At 49.0% G+C, this 25730-nt stretch overlaps 1 protein-coding gene across 1 annotated transcript in view; it reads right to left on the reverse strand.

The window, feature by feature from the left end:
• The window catches only part of GPC3 (glypican 3), a gene marked incomplete at its 5' end in the record, with an annotated part of 211097 nt that overhangs the window by 14112 nt on the left and 171255 nt on the right, over window positions 1-25730 (reverse strand). The window contains one exon of the mRNA XM_019536170.1: window positions 16956-17112. Coding sequence (XP_019391715.1) covers window positions 16956-17112 — 157 coding nt within the window. The remainder of the gene's footprint in view (window positions 1-16955; window positions 17113-25730) is intronic.

The following is a 25730-nucleotide window of genomic DNA, read 5'->3' on the forward strand; positions in this document are numbered from 1 at the left end:
AAAAGAACATTTTTTGTAACAGCAAATCCTCTGCTCCCTTCAACACGGAGGCGGTTCCATTTACTCAGCTATGCACGGCGTCCCCTGAGACGCAGGCATCAATGAGCACCTTGTTCAAACTGGCTCAAAACCTGCTCGTGCTTTCCAGGCAGAGGTTTCCAAAGCCCCTAATAAAGGAAAAGGATCCTTATCCCCTTTTACAGCGGGGGAAATAGATTGCCAGCACTGCAAAAAACGGAAAGCATTGCATAAAGAGAAGCAAGCGACCCCCACTTCCACAGGGGCAAAACAGAGAACAGAGTCCAGGTTTCTGAGTCCCAGGCCAGTGCTCCATCAGGTCAGACTGGGTCATCAAGCTTATCTCCCCTCAATCACAATTACCGCTGCAATCCTGGCTGCACTGATTTCATTCAAGACTGGAACGAGCCAGGTTGATTCTGTGCATCGCTTTTGTCTTGTAACCTTCACCTTTCCTTTGCTGCTTCCTTTCATCCCGGCCCTTCTCCCCCCCCGAACTCCTTTTTTCAATAAACACAATGCGCCTTTTTTTTGTTTTTAATTGTACCTTTTGAATCCCCGGGGAACCCTGACCTTTTCAAGACTGCAACAAATTGCAGCATGCAGCACACACAGCTACACCAAGCAAGGATGGCCCACTCATCACAGCCGCCGAGATGGGAGGGAAGCTGACAGTAATGATTTTCCCAGACAAAACTATCTGCGCTGTGGTTTTAAAAATGAAAAAGCAAAGCATTACTATAGCAATGCTTTTTGCCTTCTGCAGACATTAATTAAACCCCCTTCAGCTCTGCCCAGAGGTAGATGCACTGGCCTCCACTGCAGATGGTTTAAACAGAGGCAAAGTGAGGTTGCAGCAAGCGGTTTTGCTCGTGGACACAAAGCAGTTCAGGAATATCATCCAGAATTGCCTTCTAACCTAGGCTTCGTCTTCGTTGAATGCCCTGGAGGTTGGGGCTTCTCCAGATTCACAGATTTCATAGACATTAGGGCTGGAAAGGACCTCGGGAAATCATCGAGTCCAGCCCTCCCGCCCCAGGGACGGGAAGCCAGCTGGGGTCAAAGGATCCCAGCAAGATAAGCATCCAAACGTTTCTTAACGTCGTTCAAAGAGTTTGTGCAGAAAAGGCTCATCATGAAAACAAATGCAAAGCAAACCAATGCCACGGGAAGGATTGGGAGAGGCTGAATATCCCGCATGCCTCTTCATGGGGTAGATCAGTTCTTCCTCTCTGCCACTATTTCTACAGGCCACCACAAGGTCCTGCTGCCATCGGCACCTTCTTGACCAAGGGGAGGATGGAAAATTCAGGGTACTGCCATTTTTTAAAATGGTGGCCAGTAAAAAACCCCTGTTTCTAAGCCACAGGAGGCCTTTTGAGGCCACAGAAGCCTTTCAAAACATCCATTCTCTTTCCTATCGTTCGCTGAAGGAGACCTCGGTGACCACTGCAACACCCATGTCAGAAAAAACCAAGGGGAAAGGAACAGGCAGAGTTTTTCTGCCCTATTTCTGGACGAGAACAAGAGACCACCATGCCCATGTCCACGAGGACATTTCTTGAGATGAGGAGGCGTGCCTTAGCACATATGCATGCATCCCGGCATAACAAGACAACCCCACGTCAGCCCCGGCTCCGTCCACTCATGGCGGTGGTCCCCTGCCTATGTGGCTTGCAGGTGCATTTGCAATCTCGGTGGCTTCAGGGATGTTTTCGGCGATGACTCACAGCATGAAGGCCATTAAATGCTGGAGGAAGATGGCAGAGCAGTGGCTGGAACATGTCACAGGGACACGACTGTGGTGTTTCCCAAGACCAGTCAGTGGCACATCACGGGTGGCATCTCCCACTTGGGCAAGCCCAGGGTTAGCGCCCAGCCTTCTACCAGCTCCTGGTGAGGATGCCCTCCTCCATGTTCATGTATGGATGCTCATTTCCATCTGCTTGGGTAGCATCGCATCTTCTCAAAACTGCGTCAAACCACTTGTCGCGGGTGCAAGTGCCAAGCAAGGAGGGACTCAGCAGCACAGCCTGCCTGATGCTACAATTAAATGCCTTCGCGTCAGCTGGAAGCCCCTCTTTCAGGACAGCATTGTAGCTTTGGCAGCAGATGCCGGTGTACAATAGATGGTGTTCAGATGGGCGTGCAACAAAAATTAATACCTGTGCAGCAGAGAAAAGGAAGGCAAGAGGGCTTGCTAGCTCTTGCGGCTAACAAAATTGCTATCCGTGGTGCAGCTGAAGCCTGGGAATGCCATTAAGCCCACATGGGGTGTCAAATTGTATGCAACACGAGTGTAAAACTTGCAGGCATTGTATGAGCAGGCAGCCCCATCTCAGACAATGGAGGCAGGGCAAAAAAGCAGGCCCCAAAGGATCGGGTACGGCAGAGCTTCTAAAACTTGCTTCCAAGCTGTGGGGTGAACCCAGGAAGTAGGTCTAACCCTCAAAGCAAACAGCCTTCCACACAATAAGAGGTAACGGCAGCAACAAAGGCAACTGTGCGTTTGCTCTGTTCACAGAGCAGGCGAGCAGCAGTTCAAGGTAAAAGCGGAGTGAGAAGACAGGGATCATCTCTTCCCCCCTGCAGCCTTGCGATGCATAAAAGCAGATTCCTAGGGAGGGAGGGATCGCAGCTGCTTTGAGCAACGCCCTGCTGACATGACAGCCAAGGCAGCTTGCTTTGAGCTCTGTGGGTTTGCCTCTCTGCACGGCTGATGCACTCGTCCATCTCCCACCCCGATAACCTTTGAGGCTCGAAGGCTAGCGGGGAGATGGACTGCATACGCTGCAGGAGCGGGGTTAGCCACAAGGCTGGAGCGCCAGCACTGGGGTGGCTTTATAGCAGGGGGATTCAGCAAACCTGACCCCTAAAGAGACCCCCACCTGTGGCCTGGCTCCTTGGAATAACCCCTGGGGAGAGAATTTGGGTTGAACAGATAGATCCTTCAATGCACAGATCTGCTGACCCACAGTGCTGCAGCAAGGCAGCTCTGGACCTGCCATGCTGGGATCTTGCAGCAATTTATTGCAGGGAAGGTCCATAGGGAAGGACACAGCTCAGGGGGCACTTGTACATGTTATGGAGGTTAACCAGAGAGAGCTAGGGTGAGAACCCAGATCCCCAGGTTCTCCATTCAGCCCCAGAGCCACCGTGCGGGGTGAGGAAGGGAAGAACAGCAGCCCACAAACCCTGCTGTCCCATCCGCTGCACTCTGAAGACACCCCCCGCATCCAGGGTTCATTGCATAAAATGGGTGCGAGACTGCAGGACTCCAGCCCAGGCTGCTGCCTGCCCAGAGACTTGGCACCCTTCAATAAAATGACCATTTTGGGAGCCAAGACTTCAGGTTCTCAGAATGCGCGAGTGATTTAGGAGCCTGTGAAAACCTCCTGCTGCCTTTCTGTGCTTGCTTTTTAAGCACAAAATCTCACTCCGCACCTTTACATGGTGGTCTGAGTGATTAAACAAAGAGAATTGCTTTGTATTGGCCTTATTTTTATTGTGTTAGGCCTTCTACAAGCCATGCCTCCCTCTCCACACAACACAGGACTGATTCATCAAAGCTCTGTAGCTATTTTAACCCAACATGTGGAAATGTATTCTCAGTATGTGTTTTATTTTTAGGGTTTGGGTTGTTGGGGGTTTTTTGCTACACAGAACTATTTTTCTTTTTCCACATTTTCTAATGAGTTTTGGCAGCGGAAGTTGTTTGTAAATTACGCAAATATTTGTTTTACTGGAAACATCTGCTTTAACACATTTGTCTTGAAATAACATTTTTTAAACAAAGGTATTAAGCTGTAATGTAAATTGGGCACATCTGCTTATGAGTCACGGCAAGTCAAGCAAGGCAATAGCATTCCCTGTGAATGCATCAGATCTCAAGGATCTCTGGGGGTCTGATCCAGCAGAAATTGGAAACTTAGTGCTTGCTCTGCTCCCTTTCCTGGTACTACTTTTCACAGAATATTGCTGACTGGTTTAATAAATTAGGGCCACTAAATAACAGAGACCTACTTAGCATCTGCTAGCGGCGTTACGACGGCGGCCCAGTCCGACAAGATACTTCAGCATGTGCCTCGTTTTATAAGCACCTGAGCATTGACTTCAGTGGGACTGCTCGTATTTAAACCAAGGAAAGAAGCACACGTGTACCTTGCTGAATCTGTACTTTATTCAGCCTACAACCACTCCACTTAGCTCCTATGCCGCTTTGCATTGCTTCACATGGTTTTGTCTGGTAAGCATTTGGGAAGAGACAAAACCCCCCAGGAAGTAAATCATCATCCCGATCAAGGCACATTTCATATCTATCCGCTGCGAGACCAGTGGGCATTCTTGGGATATTCAGGCAACAAGTTTGATTTGGCTGTTTGGTTACAAGGCATTTTTGGCCTACACAACTTGCATGCAAATAGACGGTGCGTGCCTTCCGACAACGTGGACTGATGACTTCTGGTTGTACAATGCTCTAGGCTTTCCATTCATGGTCATGCCATCTGTCACGGTACCCCTCTGGACAGACCACAGGCCTGGTCAGTGGTGGATCCAATGCATTTCAATTAAAGACAAGCGTGTAGGTTGTGGCCGTGTTGATCTAAGGACATAGGCAAACAAGGTTCTTTGGGTAAATGCAATATTTTTTTTATTAAAGGCAATGCACCTTTATGTCCTAGACTGTCTTGAGTACAAATTGCAGCCTCCCACCTTGAAGCATCTGTCTCCCTGGTGGCTCTGCCACTGCAGAAGCTGTCCTGAGCTCGTTTTTGGCCCTCAAAGGAAATATCTGGCTTCCGTTTCAGCCAGATGGTAATGAGGTGATTTGAAATAAAGGTGGGATAAGGCCAAAAATCTCCTCTTCAGAAGGGCAGGGTAGGGCTGTCTGCTGCTTCCAGTGGGAGTCCAACCCCGCTGGAACTGGGGAAGAACCTGGAGCGTCACATCCCTTAGCATCCGAAGCCAGGAAAGGATCAGTCTGTCTCTGATCCAAGAGAGGGACTCTCTCTGCCAGCAGGACCCCGACAATGAACCTTCAGGGTCACGTAGTCTGCAAGCCTGGCCACTGCCAACAGGAAAACATGGGTGTGAATGGCAGGAGGAGGAGGGCAGAGGAAGGGACAGTGCACATTCAGCCACTGCACCACTTCCCTTGACCCCCGGAGATAGTGCCCTGCAGGTGTAGACAAGTAGCAAAGCAGTAAGAAATCGAATCGGAGCTGTCTGGTATGGGACAGAGCTATCTGCAGGGAAAGCGTCCAGCCCTGCCAGCAGTACTGTGACAGCTCCACAGGGCATGCCTTCCTAACAGGATTGCTTCGCCCAGGGGGAGCGCCTTGCTAATGGAGCTGTACTGCTTCCAGAGACCCATCTCGCTTCTCAGCCAGTCGGTCCCCAGCCTGCACCGGTGCATGGCACTGTTCAGTCTAAGTGCAGGACTTTGCACCTGTCCTTGTTGATCGTTCTCTTATAAACAGAGTTTGGCACCTACTGCGCGACAGCCTTCATGCACGATTTATGCAAGCAAACAAAGAGGAAGAAATACCTCGGGCTGCATCCTACAGCAGCTAAAACCATGACGTGCAGGGAGCTCCAAGCTGCTTGGGGAAAAAAAATGAATGACTTGCTATGAGAATTATTGACAAAAAACAGAATAGAACAAGTTAAAGCGCCCAAGTAACCTAACAGAGCCAGGATGGATAGCAAGGCCAGCAAAGGATATTACTCAGAGTCTGATCATAGCCGCCAGCTCCCACCTGACAACTGCAGCCAGAGAAAGAGGAAAAGACCACGAAAAGGCTGCAACAGATGTTTGGGAGGCTGTGTCCCAGTGCAGGAAACATCTCCAGGATCCCTGGGACACAGACCATTTCCAGAATAGCTTCAATCCCGATGATATTACTTGACCTTCAACATACAAAATGCATGTAAAGCACAAGAGGAAGGGGTGGGAGGGGGGGATGGAAAAGACTGTGTATCGCATTACCTTTGCAATCCACATTTCGCCAATCCTTCTGGGACTGCCGAACTGGACCAAAGACGACGACATCTGCCCTCTCAGCCCGGCGACCTGCCAAGCTATGCGCAGCTCACAACAAATGAGCTCCCAAAGCAGCAGTGAGTCACCGCCGTCACACCGGGCCTGTCACAGCAGGTAAGCTGAGCAGCAAATAACGGTGCAGGATGCCTAATCACAGGAGACAACAGCTGGCTGGCCAGCACAGCTCTTTCCTAGGCAAGCAGCAAAGGGAGGATACTCCTGCGGCCAAGCAAGCACCCTGGCCGCTGCCAGCAGATGGGAAGAAATATGGCCCTGGGCTGCTCCAGGCATTTTTCCCACCTGGGATCTGAGGCACTATCATGGCTGTGATATGGGCAGAAGCAGCTCTGGGGAAAGGAGGTCGAGAGGGGAAACATACCCGACAGCAGCTGGCTTTGTGCTTCGAGTGTCAAGCCAGACTTGGGCCCTTGCGGGTGCAAGCTGTTCAAGCCTGCCCCTGCAATCCTGACGGCAGGAGACAGTTAATCTGAGCACCGTGAGTGAGGGCACAGCTCCAACTGGCAGGCAGGCAAGAAGGAGCTTTCTTGCTCCCTGTTGAGGGGCTCTGGCTGTATCTGGAGAAGAGGGGTGCAGGGGCAGCTGGGGAAGCCCCTGGAGAAAGGAGGTCTGCTTCAGCCTCAACTCTCCTGGAGGCACGGAGGGAAAAGGAGAGAAAGTACCAAGTGGCAGCTGCCTGTTGGAGAGGTGGACGAAAGGGAGTGAAACCTCCCCCTCCCCACGCCTCCGCCACAGGGAGAGCCCCCAAACCAACCTGCGTCAGGACCGGCCCCGTGACCTCTGCCAACTGCAGCCTATGCAACAAAAAACACTTTTATGGCTCTTCTCGGCTTCATCAGAATGGATTTTTTCCTTTTTGGTCGAACTCTGATTTCGGCGATATGGCATATTCTGCTAAGAAGTTCTTCCACTGGGAATTTCTCACAGCAGCACAGAAAATGCAGGTTGCGCAGCTAACCACCACTGTCCATTATTAGCAAGACACAACATGTGCCTACAAAGCCCAGAAAAGGTCTGTAAATTTGGCCCCCACTGTTCAGAAGCACTCAATTGCCTATGATTGACTTCTATAGGGGAAAACTTTACCCCTCGCCCTGTGCCACCATTGCAGAGCGCTAGAGGACGCAGAGTGGCCCATCCACTTGTGCATGCCTTGCAAGGAGGACTGAATGTCCCCATCAGCATGCCATTTATCTGGCCCACGGGAAGGGTTGAGGATGTGGTGGAGATTCATCTGGGATTTACTGAAGCCGGCTTGCAGTCATGCCTAGTTCAGCTCATGTTAGTATGGGTGTCCACTTCCACATGGTCACAGTTAATGCCGGGAAGTCAAAGAGAGCATCTTCCTGATGAAAGATGAATTCCCCAGTTGCTAAAGCACGCTGAAAGGGAACAGACTTATATTGACTCAGTAAGCGATCCTGTCCAGGCTGGACATGGGCTGATGAATGATGAGCCAACCAGGTCTAAACTCCTACTGCGGCTATAGGCAAGGCTAAGTGCTCAGAGGCGTCTCTTGAAGAGCATCCCTTGGATATCTGTTTGGCAAGGTCTCAAGGGGTAGGCTTCCTCCTGTGGAAATCTGCAGCTGTGCTGGAATGACGCTGCGATTCAATGGTCAGGTCCGTACAGTTTCCTCCAATTCCTCCATTCTGTAAGACTCACCACGACAGGAAGGTCTTTGCTTGGAGCCGCTGGACTTAAGGGGCATCATCTTTCCAATCGAGACAGAAATCAGCTGCATCAACCACAGCTCTTCAAATGCAGGCTGGTCCTGAGAACACCCCAAAAGGCAGATCCTGGAGGTGGTTGGGCTCTGCTCTGAACACCACGTGGCCCAACACTTTCTGCACCAAGAGCTGCTCCCCTTACCAGCATCTGCAAGGATTGACTGCTTTGCATCCGATACTTCGCTAGCAGCAGGATCCGCCAGACCTACTTAATTAACTCTTGTTAAAACAGAAGTCGTCTTAACAACTGAAGTACCCATTAGGGTACAGAGTCTGAACGCAGGGCTCCAGGTGAAGGGATTTCATGATCTGAAGGCCAAACTCTGCATTTCACCTGAGCAAATTCAAGTCAGCAACAAAGCTGTGGGTGCTTCCATAATACAGTGGTCTAGTTCCTGCTGATAATTCACCATCTTCTCCTCCTAGCCAGCCACAGCAGTAAATTGAAAGGAAAGTCTGTTCGAGGGCTGCCTGGAGTTAAAAGACGAGCTTCTCAAAGCATCCTGGGGAGCTCCTGTTTCTGCTGCCGTGTGCCCCGCCGAAGGTCTAAATCCCTTGGACCGCTCTGTAAATCCAAACCAGAAGCCTCTCCAGGGCCCAGCTGAGGCAACGACATTGAGCATTCAGCAATTAGGTTCCCCCAAAAACCACCTTTGCCAAGTGCCCATCTTCCCCTACATTTAATACTTTGAGCCCTGCCTCAGTTCGGGTAGTTAGAAGGCAACCTGTGATCCTACGCACTGACCACGGGGAGTCAAAGAGCTGACCTTTTTAAATGCAGACAGGAGGATTGAGTCCTGCAGTCTGCCTGCCACTGCTCCAGGCCAGGCTCTGGCCAAAGTCCATCAAGCCCACTGAACCGCTGGTGAAAAGAGGCAGCACGGAGAATCCTACAGATAAAAAGTTGGACATGCAAGAGAGAACACATGTGAGATAATCCTCCTCAATTCAGTTAGAGAAACAATGGGAAGGTGCAGATTCTGCAACCACAGAATATCAGAGACTTTGGTTGTAGGATCATTAGAGGCCTTCAGAAAGAACCCTTGATTCATGAAACCATAGGAAAGCAACACCCCTAAAATCATCACACCCTGAGTGGCATTTCTCATCTCAGGGTCCCAGGGTGAAGGGCGAACATCAGCACTCAGCCCTTCTCTAGTGGGGCTGAAGATGTTGCAGCAAGGTGCAGCTTACACAGTCCACCCTGCAAGGGGGGAAGCGAGCAGGATTACCTTGTCGTGGGCTGCCAAGGAGTGGCACAGACGTGACATAGGAAGGCAGCCTCTCCCTGAGACTCGGAGAGGGGAAAGCACAGCAGGCTGAGCAGGGAGCCCCGAAAGAGCGAGACGCTCCCACCGAGACCCCTGCAGCCATTCTGCCCCTGCCATGCCTCTCCTCTTTCCAGCCTACCCCATCCACCCCGACTCGATGCTTTCCAAAATGTCCCCACCTTCCTGAAGTGCAGCCAGTAGGATGGGAAGGGCTGAAGGAAAACCAGCATGAGCAAGAGGAAAACCAGAGTTGCAGACACCCAGGATCAGAAGGGTGGAGAATGGGGAAAGATGCTGTTCAAGGGCATCATGCTGGATGGCTGTCAGCCCCTATAACCTGGCAGCAAGGGCTACCATACACATATGCATGGGAGAGCACATGGAGCATCTCCTAGTGCCACATCCCCATTGAATACAGTGTCCCTTGGCAAGCCGATCTCAAGGCTGATCCACAGTGATGCCTTTTAACGAGGAGCAAGACTGGTATATGGCAGGGCCCAAAGCTTCCCCACGTGCTGGGTACTGAGGGTATGGCATGGCACCTAGAAACAGTCCTTTTCATTCACAAAACCCAGCTTTCACTGCTCCAGGCAGAATCTCTCCTATCTCCATGTAAAGGCGACACGCTGAAGACTGATTCAGAGCTACCAAAAGGCCATCCACAGCATCACAGATTTACACGGCAAGGTAGGAGTCCCCCTTTCCTACCCGTCCCCGTGGAGGTCAATGGGGGCTTCACCAGTGACTTCGATGGGCAATAGATCAAAGCCTAGGGCAGAAGCAGCAGGAGTCTAAGGCTAGATATGCTGTAAGCTCAGCATCTCTGCAGGCCCATTGGCGTGGGAATACTCCAAACAGCATCTGTAGAGTATCTAAAGCAGTGGCGTTAATGTGCACTGAGCCCCTGCTCTCCTCTGGAAGGAAACCGGCCTTTATTCACTGCAAGACTGCTTTGCATTTGCACATTAAAAAAATACACAACTCTTTTTGTCTCAGACCAAATACATCCTTGCATTTGAACAGGCACATTCATGCAGGGCTCTAACGTGCTGGAACCAGAGAAACCAAGGAAGCCGATTCCATGGCTCCCCTTCACAGCTTTAGTGAATCCATCCTAACCGCCTGAGCAGAGAAGTCCTGTGCCTAACCTTGCGCTAGGAGGTCTCCGATCCGCTCATCCTATGGTGCAGTTGCACTGACCCTCTGTGAGAGCATGGGCAAAGGTGGGCATGGTGCATGGCACATCCACACTAGCACGGACACAACTGGGCAGCTGCAGTGCTGCTTATAAACCCCTCTAGGGCCCGTGCACCAGAGCTCCGCTTATTACATTCCTTTAAATCGGTCTTATCAGTCAGTTTACCTGCAGCAAGGCATTAGCAAAAGCCAAGTCGTGCATGAAAGAGAGGCCCTATCCTGTGTACACCGAGTCAATCAGCATGTCATACTGTTATCAAGCTTGCATACAAACCTCTCTTTGTACGTCAGACTGAAACAGTACAATGCAGCCAGCTATCTAGGGCAGGTTATCTTGTCAGTCCATTAGCCAGCACCACCTGGTCTGCATCCGTTTGAAATACTCCTTTATTGATGTCCTTATAAAAAAAAAAAAAAAAAAAAAAATCTTTTTAAATTATTTTGTCCCTGCCAAAAGAAAACAGCATGAAAGTCAAATGCCAGGCTTCTCCCGATCCAGGAAAGGGAATTCACGAGCCTGAGACGGATTCGCCTCTTTTCACCTAGAGGAAAATCTATTTGCGATTCCTTAAAGAGGCAGGTGGATGCATTGCAAAGAGGTGGATGTTTGCAAACCAGCCAGGCATGCTTGAAATTGTTTTGATGCCTTTGCCGTACAAAATGCCACGTTCCAATAGCAATTTAAAGAGACGCATCAGCCTCAAAAATTGCACTGCTGAAGGGTCTCCTGAAGCATGTTGGCATTAAACAGGTTGTTGCTAAAACTAAACAACCTGCACTGGAGTTGAAATAAAGATCAAGTGTTTTGCAGAGGCACAGAGGCATCGCACACATTTATATGCTGGGGCAGGGTAAGCAGTCAGGAGGAGTCTAGGTTTTCACAATTTCACAGGAGGGCAAAATCCATATCAATGGTTTATCGCTTGTAAGGTCAGAAGGATCCCTTATATCATCCAAACTGGCCTCCTGTAAATCACAGGCCACTTCATGTGGCCCAGCGACCCCTGTACAGACCCCAATAACTCGGACATGCTGCCTTGAGAATCCAAATGCCGATGCAGTCATTTCAGGCAACTATTTGAAAACTGGGCTCAGTGCGCTATGCTCAAGGATCCTGAGTTTTGGCCAAGCGGCTGCCATGATCTTCACTGTCTCCTGCTCCCCCGGGCTCCAAAGTAAATGGAACATTATTTTTTGTCCATCTTGAAATGGACCAAAGTGCTGTCCAACCAGTTCACACAAGACAAACGTTCAAAATAAACGGCTCCAAATTAGAGACGCTACCAGGAATGTGGCTTTGAAGGATTTAAAAAAACCAAACCAACAACCACCAGGAACAAGCACAAATACAGGATTAAAGTCATTAGCACAGCTGCTTGTTGAGTTTGTTCACATTTTTGCACAAATACGGATTTTCCAGCCCTAGCTACAAAGGTATTATAGTGGACCCCTCAACTATCTATTTTGGTGAATGATGGACCTACAGTTCTACAGAACCTGGCAATGTAAAAGCTGCAGTCGCCTCCCAAAACACACGTTATATAGGGCATCAGGGTCTGAAGGACTTATTGCACCAAATACATTCAAGTAAGGCAGAAGCTATTAGCAATCCCACTTCTAAGAGGTACTGATAATTCACCAAGCCTGTCAATAGGCAGACTGGTTTTTGCTGACTTCACTAAAGTTCATTGTTGTGTGCCTCATATCCTTCAATTAAAATAGCAAAACAAAAGTGAATTAATGAACTTGCCAGTCAGTGCAATTAGAGATGCAATCAACTGTTACAAGGGACTCCTCCTCCATCTTCCAGCTTGAATTTGCATAATGACAGAGAATTCTTGACTTCTTACAAAATCCTCATTAAAAGGAGAACAGAAATGTCAACAAACACATAAACACTTGTATTGGACTAGTGATAGCAGCGCCGCTGCACTGTTTTAATTGGCACAAATCCAATTCTCCCATCAGGATAATTTAATTGACATTTGGCCTTGCGGGGGGGGAAGGGGGGGGTTCACTCTAGGACAGGATTAATGTCTTGTTAAACAGCATGTTTGCATTGTTCTCACTTTATTAAAATATTAAGGTATCCAAAGGGGGGAAAACAAAAAGAGTTAATTTACAATTAAAAGTTGCTTCTAGGTGGATTATGATTAAAACCCTCAAACCACTCCATGCTGTGGAAAGCAACAAAGAAGAGAAAGCGTATGCATATGCAAATCGTATCTGTTCATCTCATCTCGTAAATAAACACACACGCGCAAAATGTCACAGTGAGTCTCCAGAAGGACGACAGCGTTCAAACACTGTAAACAACACCAAATCCTCCAAGAGCTTTTTGGAAGATCTGGAAATATTTCCTAATAGGTCAAAATGGCGCTTAAAATGCCTTTTGATGTAGACCTCTCCACTACGGTTGCGCTGAAAGGAATCCCTAGAAAAGCCATCAAAATGATGAAGGAGGACCAAAGGAAATTACCCTGTAAAGATCAAAAATAGTTTTGGCCCTCCTTCCAACGCAAGCATTGCTTCTCCATGTGCAACTTGGCTCACTCGCCCACGTAGCGGGCCTGCAACACAACTGGCTAAACAGCACATGCGGCAATTGTGCCTTTCAAGAGCCCGCGCTCAATGCCCACCACCAGTTCGCAGGAGCGATTCTGCTTGAAGGATGGGGTCTACTCAACGACCATGGCAGAGGGCAAGTTTTCTTGCACATCCTCTCCACACGGCCCAGCACAGCAGAACTGCACATGTGGGGGGAGAAAGGGACACCAGGTATAACTACATTATTGGATGATCCCTGTAAACATAATGAGCGTGGATTTATGGCACTGAAGGAGATGCACGGCAGCGAGGGGCTAACGAGATTAAATTTGCCAAAGGAAAGTCTGTGCTGAATGTCAGCAGTGATGGTCTCACATGGAGGTCTGCTAAATTATGGAACAGACCCCTGGAAGCCCAGCCCCTAAATCTGCACTGGAAAAAATATCGTGGACAATCAGCTGAGCTGTAGAAGTAGCGTAAGAAAAGAGACACGAGGAAGCCACATGCGAGGGTGTCCTTTAGCTGCAATGCAAGTCAGGGCACACACCCTTATCGGGGAATGCCAGCTCGTTTGCTGAAAATCTAACGCAAAGGCATGCTACAGCTTTGGGGCTTTAATGGGTTTTCCCTGGAAGCAACAATCACCCTGTAATACTTTTAAAAGTGATAGCAGTTGATTATCACAACATGCAATGGGGATGCCTGCACCTTGATAGAGTCCCTTTAAGCATCCTTGTCCAAAGGATATAGCACTAGCCAAGCGAGTCCCAATAACAGGCATCGCAGAACAAACACTGGGCAACTGTGCTGTAAGTATGGGAGCCTGTGTGCGTGTGTGATAGGCTTTGGGCACAACGTACAGCACTAGCAAGGCACAAGGACACGAGAACAAGCCCAGATAGGAGCCAGGGGGATCAGAGTTGATTCGGCTTCCCTCCCTCCATTAAGCATCTAACTTGGTGCCATTAGTGCCACCTGCAGAATGGGCACAGGCGCACGTCTCGCACCCCCGCTGCTGCTCTGTGTGGTTCCCTGTGCTCCTCCGCTCCTGCAAGAAGACTCGTGGCTCAGCCCCTGCCTAAGCCTGCCAGAGAAATAAGCTTAGCACTGAAGAGGGGCAGAGATGCTCTATGCCCCGAGCCACAGCTCAGTCCTCTGCCTTCCTCCCACCCAGCACACCTCACTGCAAACCTGTTGCCTTCGCTGTCTGGGCAGGAGCAGGGGGACACTGCTGTGGGAACCCACCTAGATGACGACGCTGAGCTAGCCACAAATTCCACACTGTCCAAGGAGACAAAAGCCCCCACAAGGGTCCTACCCAATCTGCCCGGTATCTCCTGGGACAAGGCATGATAATTTGCAAGATGCTCAAATGCCACTATCCACCCTACATGGCTGAGCAGGACTTGCAAAATGCAATGAAAGGACCCTGCTGTTCTTCAAGCCAGTCTGGGCTACACCGTCCCCAAGACCCACGCTTCATTTTCAGGCAACCAGCTGTTGGGTTATAATCAGCATCTTGACGGAGATTTCCAGAGGCCAGTTAATTAGCGGTGGCTATCTGGAATGTCAGCAGGCTGCCAGCGACCAACAGGTCTGTTTGCTTTGGGTGCAAGTGCAGAATGATTGATTTCAGCAGCGTGTGAATGCATGTTTGTAGCTTCACTTCTGGAATACATTTGTAATACCTCGCCATTTGTGGGGGGGACAAATACTGTAATTTATTCGCAGACATGATTTGCCACCGGTGGTGCCTAAATACATGTGTGCGTGTGTACATATCTATTTTAAGATTTACGTGGCCCCGGTGCAGTGTCTGCGGCTTTTGCGTTTCAAAACAGGAAGTGCTCCTCATTGATCTGGGAGCTTTTCCATCATTCTGCTATTGTAAACATTATCAGCCTTCAAAATCGGTAATGCGTTCCAGATGTGAGAAACGATAAAAGGCCCATCACCAAAGCCCTCCATCTTGGTGCTTTTTCCATTGGGGCAACATAATCATGAATTGATTAGCATACAGAGCTTGCCAACATATGTTTAGAGTCTCGCAAACTTTTGACTTGACATTTTACAAGTATGTTTAAATCATTAGCGTTTAAGTCAACTGACCAGCTTTTACGGGGTCGTTATGGATAGGAAACAAAGGTTATACTTTATGCAACAGGAGATAAATCAAAACTAGTCCTCTTTAAAAGTGCTCCCTTCTCCCCCATCTCCGTCCCTCAAGCCATCAAGGGGGGCGTCTTGGCAGCAAAAGTGCCGGCCAGGAGCAGCTCGCAGGCAAGTGGCAGACCCAGGGAACCTGCTCCTGTGAGTCGAGGCACTTCAGATCACTTAGGAAAAGTAGTGTGCAACTTTCTGATACCAAAAGCCTCCTGTCTCCAAACTAGAACTTTATTTCACTTTAACTTCTGACCAGGACCCAACATACAGTATTTTCTCCATTGCAAAATCCCCAAATCCATTCCAAATCTCACTGTCTCTCTCTCTTTCTCAGGCACTGCTAGCAATGGGACACTGGTCCATCCATGACTGATTTCATTATGGAGACTCCAAAGCTAAAAAATGCACCCTTTAGGAAATGCTCAGGTAGCGCCATTCACTGCCCCGGGACTGCTCGTGTGCTTAAAGTTAAACACATGCTTAAATGCTTGGCAGGATTGGTCCGGGCTCTCAGCACCTTGAAGGACCAAGTCTGAAGAGAACAAAATGCTCAGAGCCTACCTCTGGTTTCTTAATTTAACAGTCTTTTGCTATCCCCGATGAGCCCTCACCTGCAGTAGATGCAACAGTGCACCCTGCTTGGGGTGAAAGGGGCACGGCTATATCTGAGTTTCTCGCACATGGACCCTAATATTTAGTTACTGGATGAGAGAAAATCCATTTTATCCTGATTTCTATCTGCAGCCTATTGCTTAACATCACTTTGAGCTGGAGTAGGGGACTCAAAAGGCCTTCCCTGTCTCTGAATCGATACTTTAATATAAATATTGTATTTACACATAACATAAAATACACAACTTTGCTACAAACCTGGCATGTGTACTATTTCAGTCTCAGCTCATTAAGAATATTTTAATTGTCTTAGCTCAATGGAAGGAAGTCTATAAACACCTGTGCTTAGTTTCAGTCCAAATTTGCCTCTCAAACTTCAAAGCGGCCCTGGCTGATCTTATCCCGGTTTGGTTGTCTGGTCTTTAGGAAGAGGAATACGCAGCTCCCAGGACAGGAGCAAGTTGAGTGCATGCCTGCACATTTAAGTTAGGTCAAGCCTGATGCAAACCAGCACAACTGCACTGAAGCACGACGGTCAGTCTATGTCCGCAGAAGATTTGACCTAAAACAAACCATCTGGTCCAAGCGACGGCAGCAGAGTCCTCTGTGTCTAACAAGACGTAGAGACGGGGAGGAATTTGAGACGTTGCTACGTATTAACATCATCAGCATCTTCTCAAATCAGAGCAGTTCCCCCATTACCCTGTTCCCAGGTTGCAGTTTCTAAGCCATCTCAATGCTACAGATGCCCAAGAAGCAACCGTGCCACTTGGGAACATCCACCTCTTTGGACTCCAAGGGAAATGAGGCTCCTCAGTCACTTCTGAACATGGGGCCTAGAAGCCTTTAAAACAAAAAAGAGCTTTACTGTAGGTCCCTACAGCCCAGAGAAGCAGCCGCCAGTGGGTCTTGCCTCCACAAACAGAGACTCTCCCCAGGGAGGAATGCTGTTCTCCCAACCAAACCCACCCCGGAGAGGAAGTGAGTAGGAACCACCGGCCAGCAACCATGTTTGAGTCCACCTAGAAGCCAGCCCACGGCGTCTGCAGGATGCACTGGGCAAAGGAGGAACATGACGGGGCCAGAAGCATTACGTGACCGTAATGGACCCTGCAAACCCAGGGCAGCTACGTGGAAGCCAGGCCTACAGGAAGGTGGGAAGATACGGTCCCACTCTGCCATGATGCCTCTAGGGAAGTAGCTTATCAGCTCTCTGTAGCATCACTGCGGCTTTAACTCCCTGTACCGCTTTAAATTCAATGCTCACTGACCCAGATCTCCCAATCTTGCTCCAGATCTCCAAGGCTGGCTACCTCCTCAAACTGGAACAGAAAGCAAAGCCAGAAGTCTTGTCACCTGCTAAGAACCGGAGCTGGTTCTTCACTCTGACGTCTCCATTCCCGGAGGCCCCGCTGCAGTCGTCTTCATCATCACAGTCCCCACTCTCCGACTCGTCCTCATCCACGGTTTTGCCAGGAGTTTTCTGCCGCGGCACTGACATCCCTTTCAGCAGCTGGAAGGCACAATTTCAGAGTCACACCCAACAAAGCTTTGCTACTTTCCCCCTTCCCTGCTCCTTCCCCGTGCCATGGGCCGATTGATTCTTAAACACAAGGAACTACGCTTATGAAGCAAAACCTCTTCTTCCCCCATGGCTTAAGTTGAGGTTAAGGGTGGCTGAGACAAAAGGAAAAGGTAATTAGTCCAAGCACTTTAAAGAATCGGGGTTGTTTGCATATGAAATGGCAGCTCAATGTCATCATCGGAACAGACCACGGGGCAAAAACATTGCAGAAGTTTGCTGAGGCAGCTTCAATGTACTCTCAGGCCCACTGGAATCACTGGGAGTTTGGGCCTAAATTACTCTGTAATTGCTAGGTGGTGTAGGATCTTCATCCTTACATATAATATAAATATAATCAGCAGTATGACACCAGAATTCAGGAAGTGCTGAGAGCACCAGTCAAGGTGCACAGAACTGGGAGGGGTCAGCCCTTCCTCAACTGAGACCCAACGATAATCATGCAAGTATGGGCTGCAAGGAGAGACCCAGGCGTGCGGTACAAAACAGCAGCAAGCCCCATTTCAGACCCAGGCCAGCCCCCAAAAAGTCTCGTTGAATGTAGCCATGCCCAAAGTCACCCCTACCCCAAGCTGACCCACCCACGAATGGGCACCTAGTCCTTGCGGACAGAGAGTCAACAATGGTGGAAGAGGTGCCAGCCACGTGAGGGCTTAACCTTGCCATGATGATCCCATGGGGTAGACCATGGATTATCGTACAGATTGCAAAGATCTTCACTGAGAAAAATAGCCTCAATCTCCTCATGTCATGCCTCAACTCATCACAGCACCCTCAACCTATACCACCACTGCCAAGGAAGTCTATGAAAATTCAAGACCAAATTGCTCCCCAAGGGGCCTGAAAATACTTGATCCTTCCCCTTTAACAGCGGCTAGAAGAAACAAGAATATTTTCGGTCGTTGTCTTCCTCTTGCTGATTTTTCCTATTTACTGCATCTAAAAGGACCAAGCAAGTCCATCGCAAACAGATTTGTTTCGAAAAGTCTGAGTCAGCCGGTTAAGATATGCTGAAAAATTCCACTGCTGCCACGACATATCTGAAAGCTTTCTTGGATTTAATCTCCCGACATTAAAAAAAAAAAATAAAAGTACAGGATAAGTAACACAGAAGATATTGCAGCCTGGGAGCTTAGTGCCTACTTTGGGGGCTCCATTAGTTTCTCCTATTGCGGCGATACACATACCTCTCAAGGCATTTTTTAATATCTGGAATCTAGGTTATATTTTTAAACTACTAAGCCGCCCTGAGAAAACGGCTCCTAAAATATTTAGATGCCGGAGTTTATACAACCTTAGAGGAATGTTTTCCATGTCTGGCTTCACATGTCCACGGCAACATAAACACATACCTTACTGCTTATACTGGAGTAGCACAATGTAATGAAAAACAAATGGTCTGCCGCGAATCCACTTCGTGCCATTCGCATTGGCATGCCCCACACGTTTAAAACTCGACAGTGTAGCAAGCACTTTTTTCACACGTTTAAAAATATACGACGTGCTGTGAAATATTTCAGAAACGCGGGCAAGGAAGCAGAGACATTAGGGTGGACGTTGCTAAGGAATTAAGCCGGCCTTTCCCGACTCTGGTGCGGGTGGCGAGAGGGCATTGCACCTGCCCAGCACAAGGCACCTACCGCAAGCGCCGAGTTCACCAGCCTGGTTGCACTGGGACCCAGATGGTCACCTGTCACAGCTGACGTTCGTATGGCTCGTTAATAAAGCACCTGCTGCCTGGGTGCACTTCCACCCGGTAACAGGAGGGAGAACTCCCACATCTGATAGGCTTCCATCTGTCCCGGGTTTCACACCATTGCTTTTCTTTTGCAATATGCTCCAATTCCCGTCCACTTTCTCCTTCTTTATTTTACATGAATTTCAACTGTTATTTAAAAGAAAAATATCCAAGGAAAGCATGGGGTGGCATGCCACGGGATGGGTTAGCATACCTTAAGAGATGCCCAGACCTTAGGTCCATCTTGCCCAGCCTCCTATGGCACATGGCAGCAGAGAGTGGAGGCTGAAGGGGGGACTGAACTGGGTTTTTCCCCCTTGTTCCTCTCCTGCTTGCAACCTCCAGCATCTGAGGTCCAAGAAGCTTGGATGCAGAGCCCATGCCCCACACTCCCATGCCAGCAGTCCCAGCCCTGCCCATCAGATGAGACGTGCCCCCTGTCTGTAGACAACGGCACACGAGACACGTGGCTAGCACCAGGCCCTCCATCTGTGTTGGGGTCCCCCCAGCCCTCATGGCCAAAGCAGAGCAATGCGAGCGGCCCTCGTGGGAATCCAGGGCAGGGCTCACACCTGCCCCTGGGGCTGCGGTGAGACCCCAGGACTATTCGGCCACCGAGTCCTGGCACATGGCCTTACACAGGCGTCCAGCAGTCCGTGCACCTCCTCCCTTGTCACACACTTGGAGCCTGATCTGAAGTGCAAGGAGGGATGTTTCCATCCAGTTTAATGGGCTTTGGCTCAGCCCCTTTACAATCACTCTCGGAGCCCGGTTTTTGTTAAACATTTACAGGCTTTTCCCAGAAAACGGCCTGACCGCAGACAGGAAAAAAAGAGCAAGTGCCTGTGGCTCTGGGTGCAGCAGCGGGAAGACCTCACACCAAAGCGGGACGAGGGGACTGTCCCAAGTTTTCCGATAGGGTGGGTGGGATATCCCCACTCCTCACCCTGTGGAGCAGGATTACAAAGAAACACTTTCAAGAGAGTTCACATTCAAGTGAATGAAGTGGCAGCTCTTGCAATGGGTCTTATAGGTGCCTAGGAGACTCCTCCAGCACTACAGGGTAGTTTGCTGGAGGAGATGCATCCTTTGAGGTCCCTGAAATAATCAAACTTCACCTCAGCAGCTTCCAGACTCATTAGAGACCTGTCTGTCTGGATTAGCTCAAAAAGACCAAAGCAACTTGAAAGCGGGGAATCAGGCCATTGGACACCTTCTGTCTTAATAAGCAGTCCTGCGAAGAGCATGCAAAGAGCGAGTGTTTGCACATCTAGAGATCCCTCCCCCACGTTTGCTTGCCACCCCACCAAGAAACAGCTGAGCTTGCCCAAGACCTGCCGGCTCCATCTGAATGGCGTGGTGTGCACAAGTGCTGCAGCTGGCAAAGAGACATATATTCCCAATGGCTTTCCCTGAGGCTCTCAGGAGCTGAGGATGGCACAGAAGTAACGGGAGGCCAGAACTAGCCCCCTGCCTTGCACAGCCGCAACGGATGGCACTTGCTGTGGCCCTTCCTGACTGCAAAGTGGGATGTTGGTCCCATCTGTTCACACTTGGTTATCCTTGCCTGCAAAGTTTCAGCCTTGCTCTGGAAGCGCTGCACAACAGCACTCGCTGCCATTATTAGCAATGAAAGGTAAAAGGAGGCGTCCTCAGCCTTTGTTGTTTGCATTTGCTGGTGCCCGGGAGCCGCGGCTTCCGATTACCAGCCTGCTGTGCAAGGTGCTGTGCGAAGCGGGGCAAAGACAGCCCCCGTACCTTACAGCCCTTTGTGCAGCTATCTGCATTAGTGAAGGGGTCGAGGTTGGGACTGTCAACAATACCCAGCATTAACGTACCTCTGCTCCCACTGAAAGCAACGGTAAAACTCCTGCTGGCCTCTGCAGGACTGGAAATCCCTGTCCCCCCGCCCTGATACACCAGTCCCACTGTATTTAGCACATGAACACAGACAGTTGTTTTAGCTTCTGCACAAGTGGCATCCCTGAGTCCCACCGATTTACTATTAAAGTGCCAATTACTCCAGTCCATAGGCTTTAAAAAATTACATTTGGAGGACTAAACATAGCTCCTTCCTCTCTAAATAGCAACTAAGCCAAAACGGTACCCTGACATTACAGCTAGTTCATGTCCTGTGGTTTTTAGTCTATGGTAAGAGGCAGGAAAATACACAGTCTGATCATCGGTAAAGCAGTATGTAACAACATGAAAATTTGAACATAATCACGATTTGTCCAGCTGTAAGAGTTTACGGTCATATCTGTTCCTCCTCTCTGCCAACCCATAATGACAAAAATACACCGTAGGTACACAGTGTGCCTATCTGAAAGGCCAGAACAAGTTGTGCGTGTGTAGAAATTACCTAGATGACATCTAAGGCGTTTACGGTAGCAACTAAGTATTAAATACAAACACGTGGTAAATGAGAAACAATACCCCCAGGCCATATCCTCAGCTACTAAAAAAATCACCATCACTCCAGTGCTCTGAAAGGAGTAACATCACTTCACTTCAGGTGAGACCAGGGCTCGTGTGTCTTTCCTAACAAGGGACAGGACAAGTTGGAAGAAAAGCCATGCAGTCACTTAAAACAGTGACGATCACTTCAGACCAAACAGGGCTGAAAATACAGAGCCTTCGATCCTTGTGCCAACTCAGAGAGATCAGCCTGAAGTGGAAATCAGCTCAGGAGCTCATTCACCTACATTTCAATCTTTGTAAAACTAGGCTTGCTTTGTGGATCTCGCTGACGCTTAAAAAAAAAATTAATCAAGTCTGAACACTGTACTGGAAATTACAACATATTGCATGTAACATTGCCTAGGCACTCCTGTTTCAGGGGCATTACTGGTTATAGCATTAATAGATAAATTATTCATAACAGAACAGTGACCAGATTTAAAGACAAAAACAGAAGGAGCAATCACACTTGCAAAATAACGACTACGCTGGATTTTAATTGAAATCCCATTAACAAAAAACTTTGCCACGCACCTTAAAGTCAGCTTAAAACAGAGACTACCAGCCTACCAACCCACAGAGCCACCCCTATCCCCGCTTCCCCATGTAAATGTAAGCACAGCAGCAACACATTTTTTTTTATTATTATTATTCTTGCTACTTGGTAGCCCATTAACAGAAATCTGCCTTTCATTCCTGGGGCTGCCACATCACATTCATGGCATCGTTTCAGACTCTGTGCAAGATCCCCTTTGGTTTATGACAACAAGCACCAAAAATCGCACTGACAAATGCAATTGCATGCCAAAGCAGAGATATAGCTGCCCTGCCCTTTTAAGACGGCAAAAAAGCAAAAAACCTCATTTCAGTGTATTTTAAAAAATTAAATATAAAACAAAATAAATAAATGTGCTCAGTCAGGTGAATACAGAGGATTGCTTTCAAACGAAAAGATTCCCTTACGAGTCTAGAAGGGGAGTTTGAATTAATACTTGCAGTCTTCTGGTGAGCATAGCTGTCCTTTAATTTAGTTTGCATGACTGAAAGAATTTAATAAAAATGTTCCAAGAGTTCTTGTGAAATTCTTAGCGTGTTTTCAGTAAGCCTCTGGAATAGGATCAAGCCTACAGAGTGGAAAGGACTGTGCCTGAACTTGCCGCTACAACAATATTCAAATTCTAATATCAATTTTATAACCAAACCCCGCCTTTCTGTTTGATTTTTGTTACTGGGACCATCACTGGGCATCAAACCCAAGCAATGAAGGGTCTGAGGCTGCATTCCTGTTTCCTACTTTCAGGACACATGCATTAATTGGTGTGCACTAATTGTGGATGCCTCCAATCAAACATCTCGCTAGGAAAGCATTTAGAAGTAATGAAACCAAGATCCCTTCAGATTTCTGTTGCAAACCAGACAATGCCTACTTGCTACTGAAGGCATAATACAACTTTTCAAAGCACTCCTAAACTTCCCACTAAGTCAGGCTTTCCCGCTAAGTCCCAGCTACTGAAAACACCGGCTTTGGCAACAAATATGAAGGGGAATCTGAACCGTTAAGCCTGCAAGACTGAACAATTTGGGGGCGGTATTTATTAAGTCAGGAGCAAACCTTTGGAAAAATCCACAGATTTTCACACAACCCTTTTCCTTGTTAACAGCTCGTTACACTGCACGGGAATACACGGCCTCATGGAATACAGCTGCGCTTGTTTTCCTTATGAAGATCATTATCTGATCACAAGCAAGACAGAGGGAAAGTGCCCCGTTTTAATATGTTGCGGTTGTGTTTTTTAAGCTCATGTGTTTCCAGTTTGGCAGCCAGATCTTAGACAGGCATGCAACAGAAAGAATCAATTCTCCCCTCTCCCTACCGATCAGCCCTAGAAATAACAGGAAAACCTCCCTTTTATTAACAAATGCCTTTTAGCATTGTTCAGCCAGCATGCACCCAAGCGGGGCGAGTTGCCCTGTCTCAAGGGCAGGAGAACGGAGCTTGCGTTAAAATTCAGCACACGTGGGACTCGATCTGGCACAAGACGGGGACTGGGCTGCTGTCGAACTTGTCACGGTCCAGAATCGGTCGTGACATGCACGTGCACCTGCGTGCTCCTGTACGCAGATATGCACACAAATCACCGTCTTCCTTGCGCGCTTGGGAACTAGGGGGCAAAAAAAAAAAAATTAGCCAGAAGCTCCTGTTTGCCGGGAGAGGTCTGAGCTGCGGTAGCTTCAGGGTGGCAGGGCTGTTTCCATTGGCTACACCTTGGCAGCGTATCAGAGGCAGAGAAGAAACCTGTTCCTAATTGCACTCCTATTTCAAACCTGGCTCAGGCAGAAGTAATTGCTAATCAAATGTTAATAAAATGGATACAGGCCTTGGGGCTGGAAAAGTCATTTTCAGTCCTTAGGAAAACAAACAGGAATGTCAGCTGTTTTTTCACCTGTGCTAAAAGGAAATAGTTTTCGGTTGTGCATCACACCTGCCTTCAGCTCACTGCGCGCACACAGACACACTTGCATAGGCTCGGGACGGTATAGACCACAGAAGAGAAGCCTTGTTCTGCTAAGCTACAGGTCGGGCCCTCAGATCGCTAATTATTTCTCCTATCTAAAGCTCTTTTTTCAGAGATGCCCATGATTCGTCCCTCAAAGCCCAAATGGTGCCACAAGACAAAATATCGTCACAGAGATGGATCTAATTTCTCTAAATTGGTGGTTCTCAACCTTTTCAGACTCAAGGGCCCCCTTGGAAAATGTCGGCTCTTAGTTTTCTCTCTCTTTTTTTTTTTTTTTGTTTTTTTGACTACAGAGAAATGCTACGGAGTTTTTTCTATTGCAAAGAACCAAGAAAGACCACGGCAGGTCAGAGTGTTTTTAACACTACGGATTCTGATTTGTGCATCATAATTGCACACTTAACAGTGTGCAAATTGTGCACCCTACAGCACCTGTAAAAGGATATCAAGGCACCCTGGTTGAGGGTCACAGCTGTAAATGAACCATGTATTTCGACAGCAGTTGTGATGAGAGGGACAGCCAGGGCACTCTCAGATGAGGCTTACACTCGCTCAGGCTGACAGCACTTGGGAATAAATTCTGCATGTTACTTTTAATAAGTAATATTAACTGCCCTGGCCCCCTTAAAAAAAAGAGAAGGGGATCACTAAACCCATGAAGTCCAGGAGTGTCAGTGCCGGACAGAGGCCAACAAGACAGGCGAAGCACATCAAAGCTGCTATTTTCACTGCCCTCTGGTTTTCCCACCTCCCACCCAGAGAGGCACAGTTCCCATGGTACATGGGTAATTGTCCTTTTTTGTTGCTTCCACTCCAATTTCAGCAGCTTCTCCACCTGGTAGAGGAAGCCGGGAGGCTCCAGCGGCCCAGGCATCGTGGAAGCAGATGAAGAGCCCAGCAGGGACGTGCTGATTATGATGGACGATGCCTCGGTGGCGTCCGGTGCTGAAAACATTTTGCGGTATTTCCCTGGTTTCTGGGCCCCACGCCAGCGCCTGCAGAATCGGCCTGGCTCCCCTCGTGAAAAGCAAGAAGCGGGGCTAGTTTTTCTAGGTCAACTGTGAAGCCTCCAGAGGAGCTGCAGGGTACCCACCAGACTGCCCTACCTCAAGCTGCCTCCGTAGCAGAGCGGGTACCAGAGACTGGGGCTCATCAGAGAAGGATGCATCCAGGGCCACATCGGGGACAGCATGCTGGGGACCCGAGAGGCGATGCCTGTCAAGGCCAAGGGGCCACCCAATTTGGAAGGGTCACTGGCTTCATGCAAGGCTAGCTATCCAAACTGACAACGTCCTCCCGGGTTAGGGGAAGCGGCTGCGGACCCCCTCAACGCCGGCGCTAATTACAGCTTGTCCATACAGGCGGCTTAAATCCATCTCGGCGCAAGACGGAGTCGATGAGCCGTGCCGCATTCTTCCTCAATTAAATCTCATCTGGGTCACTTGAGGGCGATGCGAGAGGCCAGGCACTACTTCTGCGCTCCGGCGAGCCCAGGTCAGCGCACCCTGCACTGGCAGCTCAGGGGAAGGGGCGACCGAATCCCGGCTGCTCTCCCAGTCCAGAGTGGGAAGCGGTACTTCCCCAGCAAGAACAAATGGCGACTCCCACAGGTCACCTGGGATTAGGATCCACTCATGGGCCCACTCTCTCAACCAGCCCCTTCCCATCTCTCTGCCGTGAATAGCATCTCTCCACGGCTGGCTTTTGCAGGCGGATGGGAAGGAACAGGAGAACACGCAGGGTCAGGAAAGTCGTCCCGTGGTCCACCTATGCCCGTTGCCTGGACCTCACCTCTAGATTGAGACGCTTGCTGCATCAAGACCTGCTCCCTG

The sequence above is a fragment of the Crocodylus porosus genome, unplaced genomic scaffold, assembly GCF_001723895.1.
Source record: "Crocodylus porosus isolate Cpor-Errol unplaced genomic scaffold, CroPor_comp1, whole genome shotgun sequence".
In the NCBI taxonomy this organism is placed as follows: Eukaryota; Metazoa; Chordata; order Crocodylia; family Crocodylidae; genus Crocodylus; species Crocodylus porosus.